The following is an 8891-nucleotide window of genomic DNA, read 5'->3' as shown; positions in this document are numbered from 1 at the left end:
GAAACTTAAAGAAGTAAAAATGGGCCAAGGAAATAGCCGGCTGCTTTTTGTACATATGCTTAAGAATATGCTTAGAGTAAGAGGGGCCAAAGTGGGCCAGCAACAATTAACTAAGTTTTTGCAATTTGTAGAAGAAGTATGTCCCTGGTTTCCGGAAGAAGGGACTGTAGATTTAGAAACCTGGAAAAGGGTAGGACAAAAGTTACAAGACTATTATGATGCCTATAGGCCGAGTAAAGTGCCAGTAGATACTTCTGGATTATGGACATTGATAAGGGATTGCTTAGATCCCAGACACGAAAGAACTCAATGGCAGGAACAAGGCAAGGATGCTTTTACTGGCCCTGAGGCTCCACCTAATCCTGATATTGCACCCGCTGCTCCACCGCCTCCTTTTACTTCCCTCTTTTTTGATGAGAATGAGGAAACTTTAGATCCAGGAGATACTGCTCAGTTAGAGGATGAGACAGCTAAATATCATGAGGAAGAAGAGGTTGAACAATTAAAACAGAAATTGACTAATTTGTCTTTGCAGATGCAAAAGCTGGCCATGGGGCCTCAGCCCTTAAAAGTGCCAATTTTTAAAGTTCCTCAGGATCCACCGAGGTCAGGGGTAAGACCGACTCCAACTATAATTGCAGGCTTAGATCCCCCTCCTGTGAGTTTTGCCCCTGTTGGACCAACTGGCACACCCCTTTGGATTAATCAGAAACCAATGCCTCAAACAGGGTTGCAACAAGGGCTGCAACAGGCTGCTTCACGGCTTTTAGGGAACCTGGAAGCCAGTTCTCTGCTGGTAAAACAGCTGGCTTATGAAAATGCAAATTCTGCCTATCAAACAACAATCAGACCCTTTAGAAAGAAAGAAGACTTAAGTGATTATGTTAGGTTGTGTTTTGACATAGGGCCCTCATACACGAAGGGACTTGCTGTGGCTGCTGCCCTGCTGGGAAAGTCCATGCGGGAAATGTTATCCGACTAGTCGAACAAACATGGCAAAAAGATGCCGTGATGCCCTCAAAAATCAAAAAATCAAATAAAAAAGGGGGAGACCTACCCAGTTTCTCCACAAATTCTTTCTGATGCTCAAAAAACTGAATTTCTGATGCTCAAAACTAATCGACATGGCCCCGACCAGATATTAATATGGGGACGAGGGCATGTTTGTGTTTTTCCACAGGATGCAAAAAATGCCAAGTGGTTGCCAGAGAGGTTGATCCGTTTCACCGCTCCATCAGACACCCGGCGGGATGACCCTAACCTTGATCTTGCTGAGCCTGGCGATGACAGCTGAAGGTGCAGTTTACTGGACATACTTTCCTGACCCACCTCTCTTACATCCGATCATATAGCAAGGACCAGATGTCATTGTGAAAGTGAACAACACATCGCTGCTGGACATGCCATCTATGAGGAGGGTGATTGGATTAATTGTTGCAGGAATACTTGCTATTGTATCTGTTATAGCTACTGCTGCCACCGCTGAGGTGGCTCTTACACAAACTGTACAAACTGCTCATTATGTCAATGATTTGTCTAGAAATGTTACTTTAGCCTTGGGAACACAGAAAAATATAGATAGAAAATTAGAACAAAAGTTAGATGCTCTGTATAAGACAGTGGAATACCTGGGTGATGAGGTCCAGGGTCTAAAAATTAGATCTCAACTAGAATATCATGTAAAATATCATTGGATCTGTGTCACATCTAGACCAGTCATGACTGGGATCGAGTAAAATATCATTTAAAAGGCATATGGCACAATGCTAATGTATCCTTAGATTTAATTAACCTGCATAAAGAAATACAAGGACTTAAAAATGCTAAACCTCTGCAATTTGATGCTGAAAAATTGGCCACTTAATTTTTGGATCACCTTAAGGGCCTTGTCCCCTCATGATCTTCCTTCTATCAGCTAGCTGCTTCTGTCTTGACTATAGGAGCCTATGTAATTGTTGTTTTGTGCCTGCATCCTTCTCTACTAAAATACTTCATTGGTGCCATGATAAAACTTCAGGCCAACCTACATCATGTAAGGCTTTGATATATGGCTTGAAAGAAAGACATCTCCCTCCCGCGGGGGCTGGTAGTCAAAGACAGGTAAGACTCTCTCAGAGACTGGACAACCTAAGACAGGGCGTGCATGATGGAATGCACGTACCGATGACGGGTAAGAGTTCTGAGTTGTGAGAACATCATTGTTCTACTAGATAAGTAATCTAGCTAACCTTGTTTCTTGACTACCGTCTTTCTTATTGTAATGCTATAAATAGTGTGTTCTAAATAAACTCGGGGACACAGCTTGAATCTGTGCTCCCTCCTGCAATTCTGTCTGTCTTCTTTCTTTTCCTCAGTCCATGCTCCCCTTTTCAGGTACCCTCAATTACTTCGTCGGCTGGCTTCCGACATTTTAGTCTAATGAACATAGAGAAAAAAAGATTTAAAAAACAATAAACAGAACCACAGTGACCTGTGGGAAAATATCAAAAGGTCTAATATTTATGTCATTAAAGTCTTAGAAAGAAGGAGAAAATAAATTTGGTGCAAAAAATACCTTTGAAGAAATAATGGATAAAAACTCTCCGAATTTAGTGAAAGACACATATTTACAGATTCAAAAAGCTCAGCAAACCCCAAGATGAACTCAATAGAACTGTGCACAGACAACAATCAGATTTTTAAAGATCAAAGATTAAGAAAACCCTCTTTATGGTAGCCAGAAAATTCATATAGGAGAGCTACAATTCAAATGACTGGATTTCTCATCAGAAACAGAGAAGCCAGAAGACAATTGAATGACATCTTTAAAGTCTTTAAAGAAAAATACTGTCAACCCAGAATTCTATTTCCAGTGGAAAAAAAGTCCTTCAGAAGTAATAGCAAAATGAAGATATACTTATGCAAAGGGAAACTATAAGACTATATTGCCATCAGACCTGCTCTCCAAGAAATGGTAAAGGAAGTTTCTTTAAGCTGAAAGAAAATAATACCAGAGGGAAACTTGTAACTTCAGGAATAAGGAAGAACACCACAAATAAATGGTACATATCTAGATAATATATTTAATAGTTTTTCTCTTCTTCAGTTATTTAAAATATGCATTAAGTGTTTAAAGCAAAACCTAGTACATTGTCTGGTTGGGTGTTCCGTATATATAGGTGTAGTATATATGACAAGTATAATACAAAAGGGGATGAAGGGACTTATATGGTTGTAAGCCTTATACATTTTACTTCAAATGGTAAAAATATTAATCTAAGTAGATTGCGAAAGGTTAGGTATGTATATCATAATCCCTAGAACACCTCCTGAAAAAAAATGTAAAATGTTATAGCCCAAAAGCCAACAGGTAAATTAAAATGCAATACTAAAAAATATCAGATGACCCAAAACAGTAGATGAAAAAGGGATAAAAAAGGGACATAGAACTGAGAGAACAAAAAAACCCCCATAATAAAATGGTAGACTTGAATCTACTTATAATAATGATATCAAATGTAAATGGGTTAAACACACCAATTAAAGACAGATGATCAGATTAGATTAAAAAAGGCCCAAGTATATTCTGTTTATAAAACATCCACTTTAAAAATAATGATATAAATAGGTTAAACATAAAACAATTGAAAAATCTATTCAATGAAAATACTAATGGCTATATTAATATTAGATAAACTAGATTTCATAACAAGCAATGCTATTAGAAATAAAGAGAGACTTTACCGAATGAAAAAAAGGTCATTCCAACAAGAATTTATAACAATCTTAAATGTATATGCACTTAAGAACAAAGATTCAAAATACATGAAGAAACTGATAGAACTTATAACATAAGAAACATCCAAACCTGTAGAGAATTTTTATGAATTTATTTGAACCAAAACTGATGACAATTGCTGAGAAGCAAGATCTCAAATACTTCTGTGAATGGCAGTTTGCAGCTCCTTTTATGTATCTGAAATTAAGGAAGGAATGTAAGGAAGTTTACATGAAGTGGGGAGGAGGAAGCAAGCTGGGGATTGAATACAGATAAATTAAGATTATGTGCTCTCTTGAGAGTAGTCAAGCCTTCCAGGAGTATTACTTCTGGCGTTTCAAAGGTATTCTCCCCTAGATGTACAAGAACAATAGACAGGACTTGCTTAAAAACCTTTCTCTAAAGAAGTTATAGGCTTGGGGCATGACTATCCACCGTGACCTGCCCAGTTAGGAATTTATAATTTGTTACAGTATCCTTTTTATAGTTCACAAAACTAAAAGGAGAAATAGACAAATTCACAATTATACTTAGAAAGTTAAAAACTATTCTCTCAGTAATCAACAGAACATGCAGACAAAAATCAGCAAGGATTTAGTAAACCTGAACAACACTATTAACCACCTTGACCTAATTGACACTATAGAACACTCTACCGACTCAGCATCAGAATAATACTTTTCAAGTACACATGGAAAATCCACCAAGAGAGGCTATATTTTGGGCCATGAAAGAAACTTAAATTTAAATTTAAAATAATAGAAAACCATACAAAATATGTCTCTGATCATAATGAAATTAAACTGGAAATCAGCAACAGGAAGATATCTGAAAAATTCCCCAAGTATTTGGAAAGTAAACAACACATTTTAAATAACTGATGAGTCAAAGAAAAATATCTCAATGGAAATAAGAGAATATTTTAAACTGAATGAAAATACAACATATCAATATTTGTGGGAGACAGCTAAAGCAGTGCTTGGAGGCGTTGGTTATTAGTAATTGTTTAACAACAAGCTCTCTGATTGGGGCGGAATATCCCTAATTTATAGTATTTTCTGATTTCTGTGGTGTAAGTACTCCTACCCCAGCCGATTTCAAGGTACCGAGATGACATAATTGAACACAAGGCTGGGAAGAGGCACAATTGACAGTTACAAATTGCTTCAAGCTGGCTCTAGGTTACCACTGCCTAAAGAGAAACTATAGCATTAAATGCTTGTATTAGAAAAGATAAAAGCTCTCAAATCAAAATCTAAGCTTTGCCTTTAGAAAATGAAAAAGAAGAGCAGACTAAACCAAAGCTAGCAGAAAGAAGGAAATAATAAAGATAAAAGCAGAAATCAGTTGAACAAACAGAAAAAAAGAGGTCAGTGAAACCAAGAGCTGGTTCTTTGAGAAGATCAATAAAATTAATAAACTTATAGTCAGGATCAAGAGAAAAAGGGACAAGTGATGAATTACCAATACCAGAAATGAAAATGGAGACATCACTATAGACTCTACTCAAATTAAAAGGATAAGAGAATAATGTGAACAATTCTACAATATATTTGACAATGCAGATGAAATGGACTAATTACTTGAAAGACTTAAACTATCCAAGCTCACTCAAGAAGAAATAGGTAACTTGAGTAATTCTGTATAAAGGAAGAGTCCTGGACCCAGTTCCAATGTGGAGTCAGGGGAGGGCTTTTCCACACCAATAATTCTGACACCTTTACGGCTCTTATCACTTAGAAAATTCCAGGGGTTTTAGGAACTCTGTGCCAGAAATGGAAAAAAAGACCAAATATATAGTTCCTATTAAAAATTACAAAATCACATAAATCTATTAAAGAAATTGAATTTATAGTTAAAAGCCTTCTGTGGGTGAAAACGAGGTTCTACAGAAAGTAACTTCACAAGGTGATCTGATCATAAATTCCTAACTGGGCAGGTCACAGTGGGTAGTCATGCCTCAGGCCTATAATTTCCCTAGTAAAAGGTTATCTTTGCCTTAAGCTAGCCCTGACCATTGTTTCTGTGCACCTAGGTTAACACACCTTTGAAATACCTCTTTTCAGACCTATCCTTTTAATAAGTGACCACTCTTTCAGACCCCTCAAGAGAGCACATAATCTTTTTCTTCCTTTTTAATTTTTCAATTGTAGTTGGCATACAATATTATATTAGTTTCAGGTATACAACATAGTGATTAGACATCTGTATATCTCATGAAGTGATAACCCCAATAAATCTAGTACCCATCTGACAGTGTACATAGTTATTACAATATTATTGGCTATATTTCTTATGATATCCTTTCTATCTCCATGACTATTTTGTAACTACCATTTTGTATTTCTTAATCCCTTCCCCTTTTATCACCTACTCCCCCAACCACCCCCTCATATGGTAACCCTCAAAATATTCTATGTATCTATGAATTTGTTTCTTTTTTTGTTTGTTTATTTATTTTGCTCTTTAGATTCCACATGTATGTGAAATCATATGGCATTTGTCTTTCTCTGACTTACTCCACTCATCACAATACCATCTAGGTCCACCATGAAATATCTTTTTCCGTCTCATTACTTTTAGTCTGTGTGTCTTTTAATCTGAAGTGAGTCTCTTGTAGGCAGCATGTAAGGGTCTTGTTTTCTTATCCATTCAACCACCTTATCTTTTGATTGGAGTATTTAATTCTTTTTCATTTGAAGTTCTTATTGATAAATATGTATTGCCATTCTTTATTTAGACTTTTGATACATATTTTTTTTCTTCTTTTCAAAGAAGTCCCTCCAACAGATCCTGTAATACTGGCTTGGTGATGAACTCCTTTAGCTTTTTCTTGTCTAGGAAGCTCTTTATTCAATTCCAAATGATAGCTTTGCTGGGTAGAGTAATCTTGGCTGTAGGTCTGGCTTTTCATCCCTTTGAAAATTTTGTGCCAAGCCCTTCTGGCCTGTAAAGTTTCTGTTTAAAAATCGGCTGACAGTCGTCTTATAGGACCTCCCTTGTAGGTAACTAATTGCTTTTCTCTTGCTGCTTTTAAGATTCTCTCTTTAACTGTTAATTATGATGTGTCTTGGTGTGAGCCTCTTTGGGTTCATCTTGTTTAGGACTCTATGCACTTTCTGGGCTTGTATGTCTACTTCCTTCGCCAGGTTGGAGAAGTTTTCAGTCATAGTTCTTGAAATAGGTTTTCAATTCTTTGTTCTCTCTCTTCTCCTTCTGGCACCCCTATGATGCAAATGTTATTGCACTTGATGTTGTCCCAGAGGCCTCTTAAACTATCCTTATTTTTTTGGATTCTTTTTTCTTGTTGCTGTTATTATAGGGTGTCCTTCACTACTCCATCATCTAAATCACTGATTCAATCCTCTGCTTCATTCAATCTATTGATTTCCTCTAATGTACTCTTCATCTCAGATTTTGTATTCCTCATTTCTAACTAGTTCCCTTTTTGGTTTTCTATCTCCATTTTAATGTTTTCTATCTCTCTATAAAAGTTCTCGGAGTTCATCTACTATTCCCCTAAGTTCATTGAGCATTTTTATAACCAGTGTTTTGAACTCCGCATCTGTTAGATTGCTTGTCTCCACTTTGTTTCATTCTCTTTCTGGAGCTTTGTTCTGTTCTTTCATGTGGAACATGTTTGTCTCCCCATTTTGGTTGCTTCCGTATGTTTGTTTCTATGTATTAGGTAGGGCTCTTAAGTCTCCCAGTCTCAGTAGAGTGGCTTTATTTAATAGGTGTCTGTAGGACTCAGTGGCACAGTCTTCCCTGGTCAGTTGAGTGAGGTGCTCAAGCTGTGTCCCTTGTGTGAGTTTTGTATGCTCTCCTTTTGTAGTTGAGCCTCAGTTGCTGTTTGCACATCGATGAGAAGAATTGACTCTTGGGCTGATCGGTTGTGAGGATTAGCCAGTGAGGTACTGACCCTATGGAGCAGGATTCACTTTAGCAGGGCTCTGTTGCCTGTCTAGTCTGCCCTTCGGATGTGTCCACCTCAGATACAGCCCTGGGTGGTGCTCCAGCTCCAGTGTGCTGGTCAAAGCTGGCCACTGGGTGTGCCGGCCCAAGGGCCTCCTGGGAGGGGTCCAGCTGCAGGCCAAGTTCAGCCACAGCCTGTGCACTTCTGGGGCCATCTGGTAAGAATCACCAAGCAATCCACAGATGGTCGCCACTTGTGCTGGGCTTATTATAGGTGCTTTGAGAGGCCACGCCAGGAATTGAGGCTGGCTGCTGCTAGTGCCAGTCTTGACGCTATTCAGTAAGAGGTAGGGGGCACACTGAGGCAGATGCTGCTTCTTCGGGTTTTGTGAGCCTTTGAGAGATTTTAGGAAAGTCTGCTGCATGAGCCAAGCCAGGCCATTTGTATGGAATAAACCACTGGAGGCAGCTAGGGTGGGCCACAAGTTGGGAGAAGTAGAGTCTCAGGGAATCCTCTGGGTGGAGCAACCTGTGTTATCCAGGTTGGTGGAGACTGAGGAACGGCGGCCACCTGTGTCTGCATGATGGGAATGGGAAGGGCTCTATCAAGAAACAATGGATAATGCCAGTACTTCTGTCCAGGGGAATACTGCTCCTCCAGCCCTTACCCTAAAGCCCGACAACTTGGTGTCTCCCCATATGTCCCAGGTGATCCTTGAGCAGCTATCCTAATGCTGGAGCTCAGAGAGCGTGAATCCATCAGCGAGTAAGGCTGGGTGTGGGCCCTTTAAGAGGAATGTCTATGACTGCCATAGCCCTTATCTCATGCATCCACTAGTTTTCACAGCCAGAGGCTGTGGGGACTTTTCTTCCCCACACTGGAACCCTAGGCTAGGGAGCCCAGTGTGGGGCTGGGACCCCTTGCTCCACAGCAGGGGAGGGGACTCTGCAGCCAAGATAACCCTCTCGATTTTGACTGCCACATGCTGTTGTGGGACTGGCCATTTCACATTTCTGCCCCTCCTACCTGCCTCTTCTCATGTATGTCCCCAGTTGTAGGACTTCTGCTTAGCTAGACCTGAAGTGACTGTCAGTTATAGTTACTCTGTAGTTTTGTTGTGATTTTGGTATAGTTGCGAGAGGAGCCATGTACAGCATTTAGCCTCTATGCCATCTTGGCTGGTCCCTTGAGAGCACATAATCTTAACTCTCTCAACTA

The 8891-nt window shown here is 39.1% G+C and overlaps 1 protein-coding gene across 1 annotated transcript in view; it reads left to right on the top strand.

Annotated features, from left to right (window-relative positions):
• Nucleotides 1-982, top strand: part of LOC111739350 (endogenous retrovirus group K member 10 Gag polyprotein-like) — a 22013-nt gene extending 21031 nt beyond the window's left edge. Inside the window, exon 3 of the mRNA XM_023530366.1 lies at nt 20-982. Coding sequence (XP_023386134.1) covers nt 20-982 — 963 coding nt within the window. The remainder of the gene's footprint in view (nt 1-19) is intronic.
• The last annotated feature ends 7909 nt before the right edge of the window (nt 983-8891 follow it).

Source organism: Pteropus vampyrus, unplaced genomic scaffold (assembly GCF_000151845.1).
Source record: "Pteropus vampyrus isolate Shadow unplaced genomic scaffold, Pvam_2.0 Scaffold50, whole genome shotgun sequence".
NCBI lineage: Eukaryota > Metazoa > Chordata > Mammalia > Chiroptera > Pteropodidae > Pteropus > Pteropus vampyrus.
The sequence above is the reverse complement of the archived record's forward strand: the minus strand, read 5'-3'. Positions and strand labels throughout refer to the sequence as shown.